The following is a 24,228-nucleotide window of genomic DNA, read 5'->3' on the forward strand; positions in this document are numbered from 1 at the left end:
CTGGGGATGAGGCTCCTGGTGGTCAGGCCAGCCCTGTCCATTGGCTTAGGATGAAGATTTCATTCCAGTACCTCCCCGTTTCAGGCTTGAACCCAGTGCTATGAAGGAGGGACAAGAACAGGGCCCCAGGCTGGGGCAGGAGGGAGGAGGCTGGCACCTGGCCCTGTGCAGAGACCTCCCCTGGCACAGGCCCTGGGCACTGAGCTGAGCACATTTCTCGTCTCCCAAGAAGCCTGAGAAGAGCGTGCAGTACCATACTGAGTGTGACTTTCTGCCTGACATGCTGGTGGGCATGGCCCACTTCCTGCTATAGTGCAAGGCCCCAAGCTGCCAGATGGTTGGAGAGTTCCTGGGCAACCTGCAGAATCGGTTCAACCATGATGTGCTTGAGTGAGCTCTGGGCCCAGGGCTGGGGACACAGACCTATGTTGTACTGGCAGAGCCATCCTCGGAGCCCTTGTGTCCTGTGTCACCCCCACTCACAAAAATACCTTACCAGGCTCATCCTGTTGGCTGTGACATCACAGTCGTGCCTGGGGCCAGGTGCCAGAACTCTGCAGAATCCGCACTTCCCGAATGCTCTGCTCCCTTATGTGACACAGCCTGGTCCTTTATGTACACACTTGTGTGCAACATTGGTGTATATAAATATCTGTTGTGCTGTGTGATTTAGGAAGTGATGCCCACCAAGCAGTCTACATATTCAGGATTAATGAGAGTTGTTTTTATTTTTCCCAGGAGATTAGAATGTGTTGTTGTTTAAATTTGAGGATTCAAACCTAAGGATCCAGAGGGCAACTGTACTATCTCCTCCCCTGCCTTTTCTCTTTGAGTCCTGCACACATAGGTTTTCACCCATGCAGGTGCTCACATAGCCATCATGCTCCACTCACACAGGTGCACATGAATACAAACTCAGACACTCAGACTGAGTGACAGGACCACTGGCAATGGCTGTCACATGACGAATCCAGAAGTCTGTGTCCTTCCTGAGCAGGATGCAAGCAGTCTTGGCTTCCTTTTGCCTTCTTCCCACTCTGTTCCTCCACAGCGAGGTCCCTGCTGTTTTGTCAGTGTGGCCCTCCTCTCTGAAATCTGTGGCCTGGGTGACGAGAGGCAGTCCGCACCGTCCTCTGCAGTCCTTTCTGAACTGTGTCCCCCTAGCTGGTTCCTGGTCCCTAGGAAATCCGGGCATTGTCCACCTGCCAGAAAACAGCAGAGGCCTCAGGAAGTCACGCGGCTCCCCTGGCCCATCAACACCCCAGGCCCGCGTGCTCTCTGCCTGCCCATCCTCCCACCATGCACAGCTGCTCAAGAGGCCTGAACCCACTGCGCCAGGGAAGGGGAGGCCCTGGAGGGAATGAGGCCTTTGGTGTCTTCTGCCTCTGCAGCTAGCGCTTATGATAGTGGCTGCAGCTATGTGACAAAGATGAAGCCTGGTTTCGGGAGGTAACTCTACCCTGGGACCCCGGTACAGACCACCCTTCTATACACATGGTCACTATGCCTGGAGGCAGGTGCTGGGTCGGTGTGAGAAGATGATGACCCTCCGAACCCATGTACTGGCTGCTCCGCAAGTTGTTCCTACAGATGGGGGTGCTTCAGCTCCCCAAGATACCCCAGAAGAGACTGCCCCAAACCAACTCTCTTCTCCAACCTCCACCCCACCCAGAAAGCCTGGGCCTTGAGTCCCAGTTATCAGGTACCTGGGAGCCTTGGAGAGCTGAGAAGATTTGCAGCCATGGCCCATAGGCTGGAAACAGCTAAATGAAAGGCTGTCTTCAGGAAGGGCTTCCTCTGCAGTAAATTACACACGTAAGCAGAACACAAGCATTTCCTGAGGTTTTGGAGTCAGTTGCCTCAGGAACCCTCATGCTTTCTGAAGTGCTCTTTGCTGATTTCAGAGCCTGGATGCAACCCTCCCTGCCCAGAGGCTACTGTCCCCCTGGGTGGTGGCAGGGCTGGGGACAAGAGGGGTGAGCAAGCTGTGCAGAGGGGTTTGAAGGCAGGGACACTGCTCACTGTGGTGCTGCAGGTGTGGATACACATCCTCAACACACCTGTCTGTACCCATAGATCGCTAGCACACAGAGTGAACCCCCACATGAACAGGGGACTGTGGGTAACCCCTCACTGGGCAGATCATCAGCTGTAACAGACAGACCCTCCAGGGCCCAAGTCTGTGGGGGCTCTCTGCTTTCTGTGGGATTTTCCCAGGAGCCTTCAACTGCTCTTCAAATCAAGTCTGCATTAAGCAACCAGAAAGTCCTAAATGCTCCATAGCCAAGCTCTCCTCTTTGCCACCCTGCTGCCCAGGTCATACCCTCTGCCCTGGACAGCCACACCTTCGCCCCTGATGTCCCCTGGGCTCCCCTCCCAGGCTGTCACATCTTTGCTTTACCTACTTGGTACCTTGCTATCTCCTTTTAATAAACCTTGGAGAAACTGGCCTGCCCACCACTCCTGGCTGTTTGCACCAAGCACCCCCTGGAGCTGGGAGGAAGAGAGATTTCTTTCCTGCAGGCCAGACTGAGGGCCATGGGGTCTCTACCAAGGGCACAGGGACTGTGTTCCCCAGCCCAGGGAAGGCTCAGGCTGGGCCTGTGCCACATCTGGCTTCTCCCTAGGGTTGGTCCCTGAAAGAACAAGAACCTTGACTGTCCGTCCTGTCCTCCAGGTGCCAGGCCCCAGGCAGGAACTTTCTACTGTGACAGGCCTTTAAGGGGGCCACATACAGTGATGGCAGAGTCTCTCTGCTGTACTGAGGGACTGAGTTGCCAGCCAGGATAGCATCACAGAGACAGGAACTACTGTCCCCAGCATACTGTCTGCCCAGATCAGAAGCCTGGGCCCCTGGCCTCTGGTCTAAGGAAGGTTCCCAGGTGCCACGGGGTCCTTGCAGTCCCAAGTCCTCACTCTGTCTCTGTACCCTCAGATCATCAAGATCTTCCAGAGGAAGAAGAACTCAGTGGCATACAGCTTCTGGCAGTCCTTCTCCATGTACAGCCTGCAGATCTTGCTCTTTGAGAACCAAAGTGAGTCTATGCTGGGGGCACCTACATCCCTTACCCTGCTCCTGGTAGGGAGCATCTTCCCCTATCTGTTGCCCACCTCAGCACAGTGGGCATCTGAGAGTGTGACTGGGCGTAGACCTCGGGTTCCCAGGCACAGCCCCAAATCCTGGAACATGGTTGAGCCCATATTTAAGTCTTCACATTAACATTTAAATATCTCGTTTTTACTGATTTTATCTACTCGTATACATTTCTGATGCATATGTGTTAATATCTCCTACAATGTTCTGAAATTGTACATATCTGCATTTAATTCTGAAAGTTTTTTGTTTGCTACATTTTGAGGCTCTGTGAAGAAATGCACAAACATTTTATGGGTGTGTGTGATCTGCCTGATTACTTTTTATCATTTTGAAAAGTCTCTTTGGGTTTGGGGCAGTATGCCTAGTGTTACTTTTAGCTGAAACAAAATAGCTGTAAGGCGGGGTGATGTGACTAGGGGCAACCTTTCATGGCAGCTGCAAGCTACAAGACTGAAAAGGGCAAAAAGGGACAAAGCACACCTCCTTGCCTTCCTTATATTGTATGCTGATTACCTGCTCCTGGGCAGATGAAGCACTCACATCACCAATCCCAGCACTAGACAGCAAACCAATCACAAATGCTAGATTCAGCTGCCTTCGTGACTGCATGAGGCTTTGGAGGGACACTTAATCAAGCCATAGCCTGGCCCCCCAAAGACTCATGCACATTCTTTATGCAAAAGACATTTAATCCATCTCCAAGAGTTGCCTAAGTCCTAACAGTTTCAGTGTTCCTGGAAAGTCCAAGTCTCCAGCCTCCTCTGAGATGTAAGGCAAGCTCTTACAAATGAAAACAAAGTTAAGTTAAACACTTCCAGCATTCGATGGCACAAGATAAACATTAATAATCCAAAGGGTAAAAACAGGGACACAAAGCAATGAGACCTTTAAAAGAAGTCCGAAATCCAGCATGGAAAACATTAAGTCCTGGAGTTCCATACTCAGCATCTGAAGCATTCTGGTTGTGAGCTCCAAAGGACTTGAGTGACTCTACTCTCATGACACTTTTGGTGGTTTTAGCTCTTACAGTTTCTCTTTTAGGCCCACTTTGCTCCCTCACAGGTTTCCTTAGACAATCCATGCTCCTGGCTTTTCCAAACTTTTGGGTTCTCCATTGCCCCTTTGGCTTCACACTCACAGCTTCACAGACTACCCTCTCACGGGCCAACTGCCTGGCCTCTCAGGCCCTTTGAAATCAGAGTAGAAGCCTTTTTAACTTCTGAACTCATGCATTCTCCATGTGTCTAAAACCAGTGCCACATGGATGCTGCCAAGGTCCACTGCCAGCTGGAGCAGTAGCCAGGTTTTCCTCTTTATTGGCTGTAGGGGCTGAGTACCTGATTGCTGAGCACTCTGAACCTGATTGTGAGGAACACATTTCTATGTTGCCACCATTCCAGAACCTGGTGTGGCTGCCACCATTTTGGGAACTCATATGGCTTCCACTGCCATTCTGGAGCATGGCACTCTGTGGCTTTCTCCTCCAAACAGTCTTTTACTTTTGCAGTTTTGGGGCTGCAAAGCATGGGGATTCATTGCTTCCCCTGATGTCTGCAGGCCATCTTTTTTATTTTTGTTTACTCTGTCTTTACAGTCTACAGCTTTATTGAAGCTTCCTTGTTGACCAAGCTTATAACATTTTAAATCATCTTTCTGGGCTTTTGGCTCTTGATTCACAACATAAATCTGGCTAAAATCCTTCCCATAAGCCATTCCCAAAGGCTCTTGAACCACATGGTCTGGTACAGTCACAACAATGACTTCACTTCTCTGGTACCAATCCTAGCACTTGAGAGGCTGTAATGTCAGCACTTAGGAGGCTGAGGCAGGAGGATCACTGTGAATTCAAGGCCAACTCAAGCTACACAGATACACACATGTTGATGAAACGCTGAGATGAAACAGAAGTAGGCTTTTCTAGTTGCTCAGCTTTTTACCTTTGTGTAACCCTCTTTCCCCTGAAGATCTCTCTGGATCACTTGCCTTCAGAATAAAGTACTTTGTTTAGCATTTCCTGTGGGTAATATTTGATACTGAATCATTGTTTCAGATTTAGTTCCAATGGGAATGTCACTTTCAATCCTGAAGGACATTTTTAATTGTAGGTAAAATTCTGGTTAACCGGCTTTCACATTGTTTGAAAGGTCTTTAGAAGATATTTTTCCACTTTCTTCTGACACTCTTTTGTTTTGTTTTTTTTTAGACATAGATAATTCAAAAAACTGTCCTTATATGTAATATACCAATTATCTCCAACTGCTTTCAAGATTGTTTTAACCTCTGGATTTCAGTAATTTATGATTTTCTAGAGTATGGTTTACTTTAAATTTTGTCTCCATAGCGTGGTTGCTGAGTTTCCAACTCTATAATCTGTTTCTTTGATCAGGTTTGGAAATGTTAGAGCCATTTTTCCTGTGTTTTTCTTCCCAGTCTCTTTTTTCTACTATTAATATAACTGCATTGCCATGCATTTTTAGACTTTTTAATATAATCTTATAGGTCTTTGAAGCTCTGCTCGCTTCTTTCATATCTCATATTTTTGTGTTTTTTCTATTGCTTTATCTTCAAGCTCACTGGCTCCTTAATTCACATATAGTTTTTCACTTCTAAAATTTCCACTTGGTGATTTTTAAAGATTCTGTTTTTCTAGGAGAAATCCTGTTTTTGTTCCCAAAATTTAAGTGTATTTCTAATACTTTTTGAGGATTATAATGAAAGGAAAATTAAAATGTTGAGTAAAAGCCTGCTGAGAGAGCCTGCTAAAGATGCTCATCAAGATCAGGTGGACAGATTTGTGTCTGGACAAGCCTGGTAACAAAACATTCCTTCCTTTATAATAGGTGGCTAATAGATGGCCATCAAATGTAACTTACATTGAAATGTATCAAAGATTTGATGTCCATAGCCAACCTGTTAAATTAAATGAACCTGCTTCAGCCCTGCTGTGGAGGTGAGGGAGGCTGGGGCCCTTTCCCGAGCGTGCTTGCTGTGGGAGTCCTCCCTGTCTTCATGGTCTCAGCAGTGCTGCTCCGGGAGATGCTTCTGCACTGCCTCCAGGGATTAGCACCACAGACTTTCCCTACGGGTCATGCGAGACCAGAATCCCAGCACTGGAGAAGCTGGGGTCTGCTCAGGGCACAGTGCTAGCCCCACCAGCTGTCCAGATTCTGTGGATGGCGGTTACCACCTGAGGCCTGAGAGCGGACAGTTATAAGATCTTTATGGGTTCTGGGAGCTGTGATTCGGCTGCCATGGGAGGAAGCCTGGGCTGGGTTGAGGCTGCTGGAAGTGACCTATGGACACTGGGGTGGTGGTGCCACTGTGAGAAGAGGTTTGGCAGGCATAGATGTAGTGGGGACTTAGTGCCCAGGGTCCTCCTTGAGGCTGGAATCAAGATTCTATCACTTGGATGCCTTTACCATACCCTTCCTCCCCCAGCCTGGCTGTTTCCTCTGCAGGAGGACGGTGACAGTGACACTGCAGGGACTTCTGCCCAGTCTATGGCTTAGAGACTCTGAGTGCAGGCCTGTCCTCTGCCATTGCAGGAGGCTTGTAATGCCTCCTGGCTGGAAGCACCTCACCCGACACCTGGCACCTGCCTTCCTTGGGCACTGCCTTGGGGAGCAGGATCTCTCTTGGCGTGGTTTCTCTGTCTTCTTAGAATGCAGCAGGCATTGGGACCTGTGGTGAGGGTCCTGTCACTAAGCCTTCTGTGCAGTTCCATGACACCATTCTCCACTCAGAAGCTTCAGTGATAATTTTAGTGCATCCACCTTTTCGAAGCTGGGGATGGAGCCCATGACCTTGAGCAGTTAAGCATGTGCTGTACCTCTGAGCTTCACCCCAGCCCCTGAAGTTCCTGGCCTTCCTGGTCTGCTTGGATTTAAGTATAGGGCACCTGCTCTGGGGACACTGGGAGGTGCTGGCCAGGGCTGCATCCTACCCCTGGTTCCTGTTGTGGGCAGAGACTGACCCTGACTGAACTTTGGGGATGGGGGACATGTCTCACAGTTGCCCTTCTATGGGGTAAAGGGGAAGCTCTTTGCACCTGACCCTATAAGTCAGGGGGATTCTAGGTGGCTGGCCCTGCCTGTCTGGGTCATGAAGACGAGTGCAGGTGGCTTCCAGCAGGCCACCTCAGCCAGACTCTGGTGTTCCAGGGCAAAACAAGGCCTGTGTAGTAGGGGTCACCTGTGTGAAACTGGGTGCTACAGTGTGACCAGAGAGCAGGGACCCTGATACAGTGGTCTGCTTTGGAAGTCTGCAGCTTTTTATTGTCATGACTATAGAATCCTTATAAGATCCTATGTGGGCTGACTCCAGCTGACTGCCTGACACATCTTCCTCATATCCATCTGCACACTGCCCTCTGTGTCTCTCACATGTTCAAGCCTTTTCCTGCTGCTGGACACTGCCCATGTGATTAATACTCATTATCTAGGCCTCTACGCAGAAGTCAACATCCTGGCCTTCCTGGGCCACGGAGGTGGCCTTTGCTGCCCTCGGAGTGCTGGGCACCCTCCACCTACTCAAAGTGTGTGTAAAGGTTGTCTACCTGCCCCTCCTACAACAGATGCTGTTTGTGCTTCATTCCCTGCTTCTCGAACAGCTGAGAGATGTGGCAGGAGCTCAGTACAGGTTCAATGAAAAGCCAAGGAACCAGGTATGATAGATAGTATACTTTGGGAGGCAGAGGCAGGGAATCACATGTTCCAGCCCAGCCTGGGCTACTTAGCAACTTAGCAAGACCTTATCTCAAAATTTTAAAACAAAAAGGGCTGGGTGGTAACTCATTGCAAAGACCCCAGTACTTACTGCCAAAAAAACCCCAAAACAAAACAAAACAAACAAACAAAAACAATGTGCACATAACCCGACAGTTTTCTTTCGTTACTTCATATACTCTACTTGGCATATATATCTTTCTTTTTTTTTTTTTTTGAGGTAAGGTCTTGCTATATAGTACAGGCTGGCCTTAGACTCACATGTAGCCCAAGCTGGCCTCAAACTCACAGTCATCCCCCGGCCTCAGCCTCCCAAGTACCGCAATTACAGCACCACCATGTGCACCACCATGCCCAGCTATTTGGCATTATAGAAAACACTGTTAGCCACAAAATTACAGTAGCTCAAAAAATATTGTCCCATGGTCACATTTATTCATATCAGCACTGCACATTGGTTTCATCCTCTGACCCGGCAACACCTTTATTGACAGATGAAAATGGAATAGTTCAGAGACACAAAACAGATAAGTGACAGAACAGGGTCACAGCTCAGGCCTGCTGGGCCTGGGGGTCCACAGTGTCCTTCCCTCCCCTTCCTCTAATTTAGGGGCAGGATGGGAGCTTCACCTGTCAGGGAAGCATGTCCTTTCCCAAAACACCTCTTCCCTAACATCCACCGTACCCCAAGGGCTTGGCCTAGAGTCCTTGGACTGTAGTTATTTTGCTGGTTTTCCATTTCATTGTACTTTATTTTTAGTGTTCTTTTTTATTATTTTATCTTTAAATGACACTGTTTATGGGGTCTGGTATGAATTTCAGTACATGTATTCAATGGGTAAAGATCAGATTACAGTGATTATCTGCGGCCTTGGACATTTTCACTTCTTTGTGTTGTGAACATTTAAGAAGCAATTTGGAACTTTTCCAGTCAGGGTTGTTAAGCACAGTTCCCCGCCTGTGCTGGAGATGTTAGATGCTGTTGCTCTTGTCTACCTGCACCAGTGATGTCCTCTCCCGTCTTCCCTCCCTGCCCTACCTAAGCTCTGGTTTCGCTAGCCAGTTAATGGCTTTCAGTTCTGTTCACCCAGAGTACTGCTTTTTAATATTTTGTTTATTTAGCTGGGTGTAGTGGAACATGCCTGTAATCTCAGCAAGCCCCAGAACGCTTGGGAGACAGGCAGGAGGATTGCTGTGAGTTTGAGGCCAGCCTGGGCTGCAAAGTGAGTTCAAGGCCAGTCTGAACAGCATAAAAAAACTTTGTCTCAAAAATGAAAAAAGATTTGTTCACTTATATTTGAAATAGAATCTATGTTGTCCAGGCTGGTCTTTAACTCCTGGACTCAAACAATCCTCCTGCCTCAGCTGTCTGTATAGCTGGGGCTACAGGTATATACTATTGTGGTCAGTTTGTTGCTTTTATTTGAAACAGACTAAGCACTGTATGTGGTTTAAAGAGTTATTTGGCTCTAGAAGGATTGTTACAAGGTCTGAGGATACCCTTTCCCCACCTCCAGGGTATCACCTCCAGTTCCGTTTGTTGACAGACTTTTCCGTTTCTCTGCTTATACTGATTTTTATTCCTCTCCAGCTGTAGGCATAATCCATGAACTTCTTGCTTCAGAAGATGAAGGTGTAAGGAACTCTTATAAGTACAGTTGCTAACCTTGTATTGCATCCTCCCAGTAGTGTGGGTTGCTGATGTGGATTAAGTCTGAATTCAGGCCCTTGCAGCCTTATTTTCAAACTATCTGCTGACTCTGGTCACTCCTCTGAACCTTTACTGCCCTGGTCTTAACCATTCTGTCAGACCTGGATGCTGGCACTGGTCTGCTCTTTCCGCCCTTGCTCTCTCTGTATCGCCTCATTCTCTGTCATCCTCCGTGCAGCCATCAGAGGCATCCCATTCAAAGAGACCTGAGGGGCCCAAGACCCGCCAAGATTCTGCCTGTCCCACTTCGCTTTCATCTGTGCTCGTGCCCTTTCCTTGCTGCAAACATTGGCTTTGCCTTCTTTCTGATAGAGTTTTTTTTTAATAGACAGTGCCTTGCCACATAGTTCAGGAGGCTAGCCTTGAACTCACTACGTACTCAGGGCCATCCTCAAACTTGCAGGGATCCTCCTGCCTCAGCGTCCCAAGTGCTGGGATTACAGGTGTTCGCCACCATGCCTAGCCTTTTTTCTGTACTCTGTTCCCAAGATACTTTGGGCAGTGTGGTCCACTCACATTCGTATGACAGTGTCCTGAGGTGATATGTTACCAGGAAAAGATAACATATTTCAGCATTTTGGCCTTTAGCTTTGGATGTCCGTGCAGGACACCAGCACTTGACCTGTACTTATGTGGGTCCCCTTGTGTCTCTTGGGAACATCGTGACCTAGTAAATGGTGTCAGGGCTGGAATGCTGGTGAGAGGGACAGAGGGCTCTGGTGACACAGGACCTGGAGCTGGGGAAGGAGCTGTGTCTAATAGAGTAAGCTGTTGTCATGGAAACCATCTGGGGCCCCTTCCCAGGGAAGCAGTGACTCACTCTCCATAGTCTCATGACTCAAAAACACCAGCACAGCATGGCCAGGCTTCTCCCCCATGAGCCTGTGGGACACTCAGGCTGCACCCATATCACACAGGGCCTTGGTACTTGCTGTCAGATGCCCAACACAGGGCCTGAAGCCTAGACACTGGTGCTGAGGCTGGATGGGTGGCTGCTGCTACCTAGGAAATGGCTTCAGCTTGGCTGTGGGGACCTCACGGCCACAGGCAGGACTTGTTCTCCCAGGGGACTCAGCTGTGCCCTGATGGATCATTGGTGAGACTCTAAGTGATGGGAATGAAATGGAGGAAGAAGATGAGGGTGGGGGGAGAAGGGTTGGGACAGGGAGGCCCGGTCAGTTGGGGCAGCACAGGATAGGACAGGACAGAAGCTGAGGCTGAGTGTGGACCCCGTCCAACGGCCCTGGGAATCCTAGACCATGTGACCTTTCAGACCTGCCACTGAGCCTGTCATGAATGCTAAGAAATTTATGCTATCTTTGTTTAAATATTACAATGAATAATAAAATAAAATATAATCTAGCATTTTACATTTTTCTCTAAAGGGAATTTTAGTGTCACAAACTAACAAGTACAGTGGTATTATTATAGACACTAAGTTAGATAGAGATAGTCTAGGGCAGTCAGATGGGGTTGCACCCTTGAGGGAGGCCAGACAAAAGGTAAAATCCCACTACAGCTGTAGCCGGAGAGGCCAGGCCTCAAGGTAACTACAAAACAAGCAAACCCACACACTCCCCAAGGAGGTAAGTGAGAACATCACCTTGAGGTAAGTGATGACACTAGTCTAATACAAAATCTAGATGAACATCGGTCACCCCAGTAGGTGGCCACCAACTCTGAATCCATCATCTCCCTGAGAAGTTCTTTGTTCTTTCCTTACCCACTTGTTATGTCACTTCTTATCCACTGGACAATATTACCTAACAGTTATATTTGTAATTTTATTGGTTGAGCCTAACTGTAACCTACACTGTACCCATGTGGATTTGCTGTATAAAATTTTCCTATCAAGTCGGGTCCCTGGGTTCCCATTTAGGACCGTTTCTGTTCCTCTGACAGGAGCTTTCTGTCTCTCCTTAAATCTTGCCTATTCTTACTCTTCATTGTTCCTAGAATTCATTCTTTGATTTTTAGAGAACATGAACTTGGCATACCAGACATCTAATAGATTAGGAGATATAATATTTTCATATTTCATCTCCTATTATATCCTGTAACAGTATCTTCACTTAGGAATGCTTTTGTCTGTGACTAATTTGGTTTGTAAACAAAAGTGCTTGATAGAGTTTTGTTCTTGTTTGAAAACTCTACATCAGGTGACAAACCTGACAACAGTTATCTTTCCTGCATAAACACAAACATGGCCATCTTTTCCAAAATCATGGAACTAATAAAATTTGTGAACTGATGTACCTCTGAATTTTATATAATTTGAGACCTTATCAATGCTTTGTTTTATTTTTAATGAGCACAAAATATTTAAGGTTATTTATATGGTAGATTAAAACAATTTGATAAATCTACATAGTGTGTAATCAAATAATGGCTATTATCATTTTCATGTCCTGAAGCTTTTATTATTATTATGAGGTAAAAATTGGAAAGTTTGGTGTTACTTTAGTAATTCTGAACACATACTGTTCTCTCAGTACCATGGTGTGCTATAGAAGACTACAACTAATTCGTCACATCTAACTATATTTTGTTACCCATTTTATAGCCTTTCATTGTTCTATATAGCCCATGAGGGTTTTTTTGCTTTTTTTTTTAATCGGTACCGGGATTGAACTCACGACCACCTGCTTGCAAGGCAGGTGCTTGTGTCCCTGAGCTAAATCCCAGCCCTTAAAAAAAAAAAAAAAAAAAAAAAAAAAAAAAAAAAAAAAAAAACCCTGTTATAATACACTTTAATCTAAATCCACAAAAATTCTTCAATTTAACTCCTCTAGATTTTTTTTTAATATAGAGGACTGGAGATCAGATGTAATGCATCTCAGCTGAGTTCCGGATTTGGGTGGTCTGCAGTCTCCACTGGGCCCTGTGTTCTTTTCTTTTCTTTCTTTCTTTCTTTTTTTTTTTTTTTAAGTCACTAGGGAATCTTCCCCCAACTCCGCAACAGGTTTGTATTTTGTCAATACCTACATGTAAGGACTACTGTTGGCATCTGACATACACTAAAAGATTATAGCTGTTTTAGGATCTGTTGGCGGGAGATAGAATTCTCAGTACATTAAAAACACTTGCAACAGAAGGCAGATTAAGGGAAAGGCGGCAGGGCCGTTGACAGTGCGCCATCTTCTGAACGAAAGTGGCAGGACAGATTGCAGAAATGTGACCAGTGAGTAACAGAAGCCGATACAGAACGCCAAGGAAACCTGGTGGAAACATCTATAACATCACAGCCTGTGGTGTCACCTTGCGAGGCGACACCTCCGAGGTGCCAAGGCTCGAAAATTTTGAACGATCTTAAACCCATGGGCCGCTGATGCACAGCGCAGACTGAAGGGAAAGAAAGGCTCATGACTTAACTGCAGAGATAGAGGTTTTGAGGGAGACGAAGCTTAGCTCACCACCGGGTGAATCCAGCATCCACGTCAGGGTTCTGACACAGCGAGGAGCGGCATCATAGTGTGATTCCTCATGTTTTGACGAACGGTTTCAGACAAGACAGCCGTTACATGGAGTGTAGTCGAGTTCATTGCAAAATGATAGCTTTTCAGAGAGAGAGAGAGAGAGAGAGAGAGAGAGAGAGAGAGAGAGAGAGAGACAGAGACAGAGACAGAGACAGAGAGAGACATAGCAGGCAAGTACCGAGAGGGCAGCTACTATGAAGTCTCAGGTTGTGTTCACACGATCACCCTGGTCTTTCAGGAACATCCTCTCCTGCTTTGAGATCATTGCTTACTGACCTCCGAAGGGAGCGTGTCTTGCTTACTCTTAAAGCTAAGGATTATGAAAACGAAGGGTGAGCAGAGTCCTTTGGAAGGGGTGAATTCCAAGCCATTCTTGTTTTCTCCTTTGGAAGTCAGTTTGCTTTTGAGTTAGAAATTTCGGGTTCAAATTTTCAACTTAAAAACTAGAGATGTTGAGACAAAGTTGGATTTACCTGGAGCCGAAGAGCCAGCCATCAGTTGACCTACAGACGTTCGGACCCTGATCATGCGTGGCAGACTACAAGTCCCAGGCTGCCTCGCGGCGCGCGCTGCTGGTCGGGAGCGCCTCCCATGATGCCCCGCGGCGTGCCCGCTCCTGTCAGCGGTCACCATGCCTATGAAGGGCCGTTTCCCGATTCGCCGCACGTTGCAGTATCTGGGACAGGGCAAAGTCATTTTTAAGGACTCGGTGAAGATCATGACAGTGAACTACAACACGCACGGGGAGCTGGGTGAGGGCGCTAGGTGAGTGGGGCAGCCCCTTCCCAGCGCGGGACGAGAACTGTCTTGTCTCCTCCCGGGTCCGCCAGCACCGCCACACGCTCGCGCGGACCAGGATCCCAGGCGGCACCTCCCACCCTGGTTTTGGGCCCCAAGGTGGACTTGCCTAAGCCGGAAGTCATATTTTTCATGTCTTGAGTTTTTGAAAGGCCAGCCTATCAAAGGAGACCTCACCCTGGTTTTCTAGAGTGTTTTAATTGCCTCCAGGTAGGTAGGTAGGATCCCAAGTGTCTCTCTGGTAACCGCACTCCTGGTGAGGACGCGCGCCTATCCCACTTGTGCCCTTGGGTTGAGTCCACTTACTCGCCCATTTAACCTGTCAGCCCCAGCTTGTCCTGTGTCCTCCGCAGTTTTGCTGTCCAGTGGGACTTTCCTGCAATCTGGGTCTTCTGGGGGTAGTGATGTGGCCCGGGACTTCTGGATGGGAAGTAGCTGCCCTCTGATGGCAAAGGGCTTCGTACTCCTCTGCATGGGTAGATGCCTCACCGCAGCCCCAGGATGCGGGTAGATGTGAGGACTGGATGGTGACAGGTCAGAGTGGTGAGAGGGGGCGGTGACAGTCGTGTGACCTGGCGCAGGTCACTTGTCTCCTGGCCCACTCGAATTGCAGCCCATGGTGCTGCAGTGTCCGCAGGGCACCGTTCTTCCCTTTCACACTTCAGGATGAACCAACCATCCGAGATCCTTGGTATGAGGTTGGCCCAGGCAGATCCAGCTATGTCCTGGTTTCTTTGTGTGGCTCTGATGCTTCATCGTGGTAACCTGCTGTGCTTGGACTTTCCATCAGTGCATTACTAGTGATATGTCAGGGAATTAGCCTTTTGTTTTGCAAACTTTTCTTTTAGTTTGGCAGATGTTGAATTTATTGTTGGTAACCTTTGCCATGCAGAGATCTTCTGGAGCCACTGTTCTGCCTCTGTCTGGAATATGAAACACTTTCATTTTATTTTCATGGTGCTGTTCACCAGTAGTTGACATGGTGGTCACCTCTCCAGTTTTGTTTTTCTCTTTCCACTTTGCCCTGGCAAGTTTCCTCACTCTGGTGCCAGTGTCCCTCTTGCCTCCAGCTGTGCTCTTCTAGCTGTGCTGCTCTGTTTCAGGGTGGGGGCACCTGAGAGTCCCACCAGTTCCTTTCCTTATGTTGGCAGGAAGTTCGTGTTTTTCAACGTCCCCCAGATCCAGTATAAAAACCCCTGGGTGCAGATCATGATGTTCAAGAACATGACCCCATCTCCCTTCCTGCGCTTCTACCTGGGTGAGTGAGGGGCTGTGTGGCTGCTGCACCTGGGCACTGTCACTTGGGCACTGTCACCTGGGCACGGGATGTCCGACACCAGAGGTGGAAGATGTGCCTGGGGAGCACGCCTTCTTCCCTGCCCCTTCCCTGAGCCTTCAGCTGGCTTGTGTCGCTTCCGCCTATGCCACCCTCAGTGCACAGCACCTTGGAGGGTGCTGTGCTTGGTTGTTTCTCGCAGAGGCCTCTTTTCTTTGTGGTTTTGAGATCTGCCTGTGTGAATGTGTCAGTACCTAGTTTTGTATTTGTTGGAGTTGGGGATAGAACACAGGGCTTTGTGGAGTCTAGGCAAATTCTATAACAGGCCACACAGAGAGCAGCGGATTTATTTGCTTTTGCTTTCTTTATTAGTACATGTTTACAGTACACAGTGAGTACATTCACCTTGGGGACTCATTTGTTCATATTTTGAGCCAGTCTCACTGTGTTGCCAAGGCTTGCCCTGAACTCCAGGGACCACAGGCAGCCCCTAGTGTGCCTGGCTTTAGTTATCTGTTTATTGCTGAGTAGTATTCCATTTAAGGAGCACCACAGTCTAGCCAGCTGTTGATGAGCCCAGGACCTTAGATTGACTCCAAGACAGAGGAGCTTGGCCAGAGATGAGGCCTCACAGGGCAAGGGCTAGGGAGGAGGGTATAGGCCGCCCACCCTGAGAAGGAGCTGCAGATGCCATGGCAGCCCTGAGGGACCTGGGGAGTACATGACAATGGTGCAGCTAGGTGGAGGCAAGAGTAGCCAAGGAGGGCATGGGCACTCAGAGATCTGCGAGCTCTGTGGGCTCTGTATCATGCTCAGTCTGAGTGACTGGTAACGAAGCAGGTTTGTTCCTTACAGTTCTGGAAACTGGGAGCCCATGGGCATGGGGATCCCTGGGGGCATGAGGCTCCACCTGGGGAGGGTGGCACACACCAGAGGGCGCGCATGGAGCTCCGATGCTCTCTGGGGTACTCTCTGGTGAGCCATCTAGCCCTCCTGTCTTCCTTACTTCCCTCTCTTCTGGAATGCAGGTAAAGCTTTGATCTGTTTTGGTCTGAATTGTTGATTTGCACATGGATATCTGGTCACTGGACAACCTGACTTCACTAGTTTGGTGTCCTGGCTGAGTCCAGCTACCCCAATATCTGCCAGCTTCATCTGCACCTGGCTCTGTCCACTTGGTCATGCAGCTGCTCAGGCTGGGCCCACACTGTCTCCCTCACAGTCACTTTTGCCTCATTGCAGATACTGGGGAGCAGGTCTTAGTGGACATGGAGACCAAGAGCAACGGGGAGATTGTGGAGCACATTCGCAAGATTCTTGGGAAAAGCGAGTGAGTCCCAGCATGGTTTGGGTAGTGGGAGGGAGGGTAGGGGTGCATCTAAAGGGAGCCCCAATGGTGGCACCAGCCTCATGGCTCATTGGGCCTTTGAAGCCTCAGCTCTCTGGGGTGAGGGCACCTGTGTTACATCCTTTTGCTTCCCATGTGTTCAGACACAGGAAGGACCTGTGGGATATTCCAGCTCCTTTGCCCAATCCCCAATCCCCCATCCCCATCTCTGTGCCCCCATCATGCCCTGCCATCTGCCCTGGCAGGGAGACGCTGCAGAGGGAAGAGCAGGAGAAGCAGCGGCTGTCCCATCCAGCTAACTTCGGGCCCCGGAAGTACTGCCTGCGGGAGTGCATGTGCGAGGTGGAGGGCCAGGTGCCGTGTCCAGGCCTGGTGCCCCTGCCCAAGGAAATGACAGGCAAGGGCAGGGCTGCCCTGAGAGCCAGTGCCCAGGACTGAGGTGCTGTGGGGAGACAGCCTCTGCGAGCAAGGATGCTACATGTGAGGACCACATATGAGGACCCTGCATGGGAGGGTGTGCAGGTTGCTGCGTGGACAGAAACCCCTACCCTGTCAATAAAGGCTCCATGCGCAGCCCAGCTGGATTTGGTCCGGGGGCGGGGGGGGGGGGGCTGTGGTCTCCTGGCTGGAGGGCAATAGAGTTTTAGAGTTACACTGTCATTTTCTACCTGCGTCCTTCTCCCAGCCTCCCCTGATTAAAGGTTGTTGGGTCACTGGACCCCTTTTTAGGGCTGGTCACAGGTCTCCATGCAATAGTGGGATCCTCAGGCTGCACAGGACCTGGGCTTGTGAAGGGCACTTGGCGTGGCCTGTTGTGGCCAGGAGGCCATGTGATGTCTTACTAAGCGCTTGTCAGCTGCTTGGTCCCTTGGCTTCAGCCCTGTCACTTCTAGGCACTGGCACAGTGAGGTGGCCCTAGGGCTTCTTCATGCTGGAGAAGGCTGTCTGCTGCACAAGGTCACTGGCCAGCATGGTGACAGAAGTCAGTGTGATGCGTCAGCACTGGAGGTGACAACACTGGACAGTTTGTGTCTTTTGTCTGCTGCTTACGTTCTGGTTTGTGGTTCAGGTGAGGGTGGTGGGCAGGGGCTCTGCCATGTGACAGACAGGTGTGCGTGGGTGACCTTGTGTACCAGGGTGACCTTGTGTACCTGGGTGGCCTTGTGCTCTTCGCCCATGGGGTTTTGGAGCAGGCAGAGGAAGTATTCCTCTCTGCAGTGTGGGGCAGGCAGATGATCATCTCCATGGCCACCCTTACCGACGGCATGGACTATCCCAGACAGACAATGACAATTGGAAGTCAGTGCCAGTGGGACTTCTCACCTAACCTTGTCTGGTTCTTTAGTGGTGGTAAAAGATGGGTTTAACTACAGTTACATGGAAATGGGAAAAATCGGCAAGACTTTGAGGAGCAGTTTGCATGCGAACACTCCTGTTCACAGAGCTGCATTCCCCAGATGGTTCTAGAAGCCCTTGTTTCTGAGATGTGACCATCTTGTTACTTTGTGGTTTGCTGGGCCATGCCGTTTTTTAACTCTGGCTGCACTGAACTGAAAGAGCCTGTAAAATGAGTGATTACATGGCATACTAAGTTCACCCGACTTGGAATCCATTTTTTTTTTTTTTTGAGACAGGGTCTTGCTATGTCGCCCAGCTGACCTTGAACTCACTATGTAGCTGAGGCTGGCCTTGCATTCACAGCAATCCCCCTGCCTCGGCCTCCTGACTGTGGGGATGACAGGCATGAACCACCATACCTAGCTAACTTCCAAATCTTTTAGTGCACATTTTCCCCAGGAAAGTGATGGTGGAACCCTCTTGGGAGGACTTGGTGGCTGTGCTCTGCCCTCTGGACACCCACATGGCAGCCTTGTCTCACCGCGGCTTCCCACTCACGCCTATAAGCCCGGACCTTTGGTTCATTCTGGTGGCTGGGCCAGTGTTGCTATTGCTGAGGTGAAATGAGAAGCGGTGCAGTGTCTTTAATCCACGTTTAATAGTATAAACCTCGTGTAGGTAGTAGTATTAAGCCACAACAGTAATGCCACATTGAAACAGCATTTAATAAAATGCATAAAGCTAACTCATGCACTGCGACACTCTATATACAAACACAACAATGCAGATTCTTCAAGACTGAAGACACTGATTAGATATAAAATCCACTTTAAAAAGAACATGCTAGTTTTTAAATGCCATCACGTAACAAAGTTGATTCGTACAGGCAGGAAGCTGTGTAAAGCCACAGCTTCCAGCAGGTTTGGAACCTGGAATTAAAAGGTAATGGCATGAACAGTATTTTCTATCTCATGAAGGGCAGAGGTTATAGAAACGGTCCCAAGAAAACCTAACACCTGGTTCCCCTTTAACAGACATCATCTCAAATGGGCTGGTGACACGTGTTAACAGAGGGCTGAACGACAGCAGGAACTACAGGTTTTGCTGAGAAAGAAGTGCAGCTTTTTGGGTATAAAACTAGTTGAACACTGATTTCAGGGTAGAAAAAGGTTCTAGCATTGAGTTGTGTGTGGTGGCAGTGTTGAGTCCATAAGCAATGTTATAGCCAGCGAGGTGACTGTGACGGGTTCTTTACAAAGAGCTGGGTCCGTTGTCAGTGTGCCCCTTCCTGGTGTTACCTCTATATTAAACTAAAGCACTTTCTTAACTGGTAAATGGTGTTGGGGACTTTTGTGTGTAAATATTGAGACCAAAATTTAGCTTCTTAAATGGAAATATAGCAGGGCATTAAAAATACCTACTTCTCTTTCCCCCAAAAGATGTTTTGAGTTCCCAGTTTATTAGATTGCTAACTTAACAGCCCCAAAAAGATATTTTAAAGTCAGTCAGAGACAATCAGGCTCCCATACTGACTGGAAAGCCGGTTTATTTAGTGTGATTGTCACAGTAGGCCAGGGTTAGGACTCCGTGGAAGCTCCCATGACATCAGAACAGGGATTTGGAAGGTTCAGTGACCCACATCTCACACAAGGCACTGAGTGCTGTGGCCACATGAAGTGTTACTAAACGCCAGGCCAGCTTAGTTCAGACCTGAGGCTCCAGAGAGCTCCTGTGCCATCTATCTGCAGGTCCCGTGTTTCAGTGGAAAGCTGGCTACAGGGAGAGAGCGCGATAGATCTGGCAAAGAAAATTGGCTTCTACAGTTTTAAGGGCGAATACATCCACACTGAAGTGGGAGTTTTTACTCGAAGAACACAGACCCTAATTTATGGAAAGTAATTAAGCCAGTGGGTTTCATTCACATGCGCCCAGTTGGAAAAGTGATTTAAGGTGCATAGACTCTGTGAGCTGGCAGCAGTGAGGCCTGATTAACATTCCCAGGACTGGGTTTGTCTGGCTGGGGCCTGTAGAGAAGACACATGCTACTACCCTGTAGTGGCTCTACAGACAAGCCATGTTCAACCCTAACCTGGCAAATGGCTCTAGTGCCTGGGGAGGCTGCTGGCTGTCACCAAGATCCTTCAGTCAGGCCAGAAGCTAGTGTAGAAAAAGCCACCACCCAGTCCTGCCTGTTGGGTGGTAATTCTCCCACCCTGGCCCCTGGGGCCTAGAGGGTACAGACCAATGCCTTGGGCTAGACTGCTCCTGTCTGAGATCCTCCTGGGTCCTGGCCCTTCTCACAGTCCCTTAGAACGCCCACATCCGGGGACGTTGGATGCTCTGCTAGCTGTCACTGTGGAGGCTGGGTGATGGCTGAGACTGTACACATAATTTACACCTATGTACACAGATGCACACCATGTATACTGTATACAGGCGTGGATACTCAGGAGACTTGGGCAAGCCCTGCTTGGATGGAGGCTGGTTCTGGATGTTTCTCAGGAGCCATGCTATCTAGAGGCTGAGCTGGGCAGAGGGAGCAGGTGGGCAGAACGGTGTCAGATGGTACCCTTCATGCCTGGCAAGCGGAGCACCAACACCATCTGCCACCCCACTGCACATCACAAGTTCACACTGGAAGGCAGACAGTGAGTGTTAGGACTCTAGGGACAGCAGACCCCACTCTGGGACTCTTCTTGAGGGTAGCACTCGCCACCTCAGAGCCTATGATCTTTGGCCCCCTGCTAGGGTTCCCACAGTGTGGATATAGGACCACTCTGAACAAAGCTGCTTCTAATACTTACGTTGACAAGCCAGATGATAGCCTGTGAGAGCAGAGTGTGACTACCTGACGTTAAATAAAGCCAAAAAAACCAAAGAGTCCATGCCACAGAGGCTGGACAATAAATGCAGCTCCCCTCTACATAGTCATCGCTGCACACTAGAAGGACCAACATACCTCTAGACACCTTCCAGGAGGAACTTGAGGATCACTGCCATACATAGACCACACAACTATCCTAAAACAGCACTGTTTGAAGTGCTTCTGGAAAGACGTGGCCAAGAAATGACTGCATGTGCCTGAAACAGCTGTCCACTGAGCACTGGTCCCACCTCATGGGCCCAGGGCATACCCACTTCCTTGAGCTGAGGACTGAGGACTTGGTGAAAACTATGCTAATGCACAGCCTGCGTGAATACCTAAACCCATCTGACAAGATGCACAGTTGAGGGCTAGAAGTAACTTTGGGCAGCAAGATCGTGGGCATGTGAGGTGACCTTAAAGACAAGACGCTGCAGAGCAATGCCAGGGTCTGGGAGGTTCCCATGCCACTGGAATTGGCCAGCACTGGTCAGTCAGCAGCTTCTCACATAAAGCCACTCTTCTGCAGACCTGGGCCCCTGACTTCTGCATGTCCCTTGTCCCTTGAGAGTACTAATACCAGATCCTGAGGAGTAGGGGGCAGCTGTGGCTATGACAACAGGACATACTGCCCTTGGCAACACCCCAACTGGAATCCTTGGTAGGTAGAAGAAGGGGGCCCACCAAACCCTTCAGTCCTGGCTAGTCTTTTTAATTTTAAAATTTAAAACACTCAGGTTAGAAAACTAAGTCATACTTAAAGCTGGCGAAATTACATCATCATTTTATACTGGCCACCTGATGTCCCCAATACCTGCCTCCCAGGTGCACCCAGTTACAACACCCCAAGATCCAATGGCAATGCAGGAGCCAGAGATGCCATGCACACTCAGTTCCACTGAGTGTGAACAGCAGCAGCTAGCAACCCTAGGGACCCTCTGTGCTCCCTGGAGCTGGCACCTACTCAGCTGGGTGCTCTCCAAAGCCAGATCTGACCCACAGTCCTGGCAGATGCAAACTTCACCCTACAGGAAGGGCTTTCTTACTCCAGCCCAGACAAAAACCAGGGTGTCTGACACAGTCTGGCTAGGAGTCTGTTTTCACTGCAAACCAGTTAGTGTCATTTTTTGCAGAGAATGTGGCTGGATCGGGGGGGGGGGGTCCCTGATGTTTAACCAACAGCAAAGAACTATCCTGTTGCACACAGGTCAGGTGAAGGCGTGGCAAGGCCCTGTCTGGCTGGACGGCTGCAGTGCCAGAGAGATATATAGGTCCTTCTCCAGGGCACCAGTAGAGAGGAACAGAAGCCATTTGAATGAGTCCAAGGGCTGTCAAGGTCCCAAGTGTCCGCCATGCATGTTGGGTCAAGAGCTCTGCTGCTGTGAGTGGTGGTGACATTTCCAGTGCCAGTGGAGTTGGGTGAGGGTCTGTTGAGCCGCACTCTGATCTTGAGTCCCTTAGCACAGAACCCAGATTCCGGCAGTCTGTAGACACTCACAGGCCAGGACTGTGACAAGCCTCAGCCCACGGCTGGTGGCTTCTGGTTTAGATCCCTGCCACTGGGCCACCATGCTCCCATGGACAGTGTAACACACTCTGACACCCGCGTGCACAGTCAGAAATGATCCTTCCTTCCTTAAACGCTTGATTGTCTCCTGTGGCCCAGTGCATTTCCACAGGGATCATGAGCATCTTGGTAAAAGACAGTTTCCATTTGCCCTGCCCACAGGCAAGATGCTGCTAATGTCACAGATTCTAGTAAGAAGTGCTTAGAAAGTGCTAATGTTGTTACCCTGGTAATTAGTAGCTATTAATTCCAAGGATTTTTTAATATATTTACACGCATACTGTTCTCTTAGGTTCTTTTAGTTTTAATACTAGTCTCTGACATTATAAAACTTCATTTTTTTGCCCTTTGAGAAATTCTAAATACAAACTGAGTTCAAAAGATTGTTCCAAAGTCAGCTGCTTCATCAAAAGGCATGAAAACATTTCTCACAGCAGGAAAGGATCCTAGTCTTTAGTCAAGACTGCTGGGGTCACAGTAAGAAGAAACCAGGTGAAGAGTGGCTGACATGGAAACATCTGCACATATCGGACTCCGTCCGCCACTGTCTTCTGGGCTTGAGGGGCCTAGGAGCCCCCACCGGCAGGGCGTAGTGCCTATAGGCTGGCTCCGGTGATCTGGCCATTGTACTCCGCTGTCTCCATCTTGAGGATGTAGGGGATTATGCTATCTATTGAAACGTTGCCAATGAGGCCGGTAAAAAAGAGTTCTTCTGTGATGTTGGAGCTCATCAACCTGAGTGCTGGCAGGCGGACGAGGATGCGGGCCAATCTGCAAGAGGACGAAATGTGAGACAAGGGGCGGATGCTGCCTTGACTCAGGCTGGCTACTGAGCAGACCCCACCCACCTGGCATCAGATTCCTCTCACAGGAGTCTGGAGGTAGAAATGCAAAGGCACACATATGTGTGTTCTCTCCATTTGCGTCTGTCGCCACCCTCTATTGACTCCACAGAAAACAGCATGTTAGAAACCCAGCAGCAGGTGGGGGTCTGGGCCTAATACCTACACTACAGGGAAGACCATAAGAATCCACACCACAGAGGACAACAGACCACAGGACACTGCTTGAGCCATGTGGAGTGCACACACATCTTGATGGGCATCGCCCCAGTGCTGAGTCTGGGTTCTGGGGTTGGAATGACTGTCCGAGGAAAGCTGTCTGTGTGGCCCTCATTTCCTGTGTCAATAATGCAAGTGGACAGTAACATAGATTCATCCAAAGAAACCCTGGCAGGCCACAGCCCAAACTGGACTGGGCTGCCTTCCCATAGCAGGGAGAGGTCAGCTGTGGAAATGCTCATTTATGTTTAATGGAAAAAAAGCCTTTTGGGTTTTATGATCCCAATCACACTATTATAAAAGTTTCTGGAAGTAAGTACATAAAATGTTAATAGTTGGTATCACCAATAGTGCTTTTCATTGGAGTTAAGTTTTCCCTCTCCTTTTTGCTCTCTAGGATGTCTTGTTACTACAGTGAGCACATTTTCAGAAGAGAGCACACACCTAAACTATGCATGGAACATTATCCATCTTGCCAGGTGCATGGAGGAGGGATTGCACCCAGATCCCAGGGACATATGGGCTGCAGGCTCTGGAGGTGGCAGGGCTGACTGGGGGGGGGGGCATGGTTCCTGGTGGTAGCTGTCAACAATATATGGAGGGTCCTGGGAGAGTTCAGGAGCACCAGCTAACAAAAGAAAGGGCCCCAGAGCACGATAGCCTGGCCCATGAGGATCCCAGAGCTAGTATGAGCTCCAGGGTTTTTTCTTGGGGGCCTATTTCTGAGTGGGTCTCTCTCTGGGTTTCTCAGAAAAGTCCAGCTCATCTGTTAACTCCCATAATCCCAGCTAGCTTAGGAGTGGCTGAGAATTTTTTAGGACCAGCCTATCTACTCTCCAAGGTCACAGGGTAGTGATCTAAGGAGCCCCTGGGTGTGGCGGCCTTGTGGGCTGGAGCTGGCAGGTGGTGGTCAGGCAGAGGTCATGGAGAAGAGGCTGATACTCACTGGTGTGCCCACTTAGTGACCCC

At 49.1% G+C, this 24,228-nt stretch overlaps 2 protein-coding genes across 8 annotated transcripts in view; one reads left to right on the forward strand and one right to left on the reverse strand.

The window, feature by feature from the left end:
• Positions 1–13,579: 13,579 nt before the first annotated feature.
• Mrps25 (mitochondrial ribosomal protein S25) lies at positions 13,580–17,003 on the forward strand. The gene is made up of 4 exons (XM_003463193.5): positions 13,580–13,773; positions 14,958–15,064; positions 16,325–16,412; positions 16,676–17,003. The coding sequence occupies exons 1-4, from the start codon at positions 13,640–13,642 to the stop codon at positions 16,866–16,868; spliced, it is 522 nt and encodes a 173-aa protein (XP_003463241.1). The 5' UTR covers positions 13,580–13,639; the 3' UTR covers positions 16,869–17,003.
• Positions 17,004–18,407: 1,404 nt separating this feature from the next.
• Nr2c2 (nuclear receptor subfamily 2 group C member 2) overlaps positions 18,408–24,228 on the reverse strand; it is a 59,456-nt gene continuing 53,635 nt past the window's right edge. For 6 of the 7 annotated variants that reach the window (XM_063237782.1, XM_063237780.1, XM_063237779.1 and 3 more), the window contains one exon: positions 18,408–22,969. In XM_063237782.1, the coding sequence (XP_063093852.1) occupies positions 22,795–22,969 (175 nt within the window). In that variant the 3' untranslated portion in view covers positions 18,408–22,794. Of the gene's footprint in view, positions 22,970–23,046; positions 23,138–24,228 lie in introns of all 7 variants that reach the window. The other variant, XM_063237783.1, reaches the window with a different exon arrangement.

Source organism: Cavia porcellus, unplaced genomic scaffold (assembly GCF_034190915.1).
Source record: "Cavia porcellus strain 051 isolate PalLab524CR breed Dunkin Hartley unplaced genomic scaffold, mCavPor4.1 scaffold_27, whole genome shotgun sequence".
NCBI lineage: Eukaryota > Metazoa > Chordata > Mammalia > Rodentia > Caviidae > Cavia > Cavia porcellus.

What these genes read in the sequence shown, in the direction of transcription:
- Mrps25 (XM_003463193.5), top strand. Translation starts at nt 13,640, where the DNA reads ATGCCTATGAAGGGCCGTTTCCCGATTCGCCGCACGTTGCAGTATCTG. An exon ending in GAGCTGGGTGAGGGCGCTAG is followed by an intron (nt 13,774 to 14,957) that starts GTGAGTGGGGCA and finishes TTATGTTGGCAG; the next exon opens with GAAGTTCGTGTTTTTCAACG. An exon ending in AAGATTCTTGGGAAAAGCGA is followed by an intron (nt 16,413 to 16,675) that starts GTGAGTCCCAGC and finishes CTGCCCTGGCAG; the next exon opens with GGAGACGCTGCAGAGGGAAG.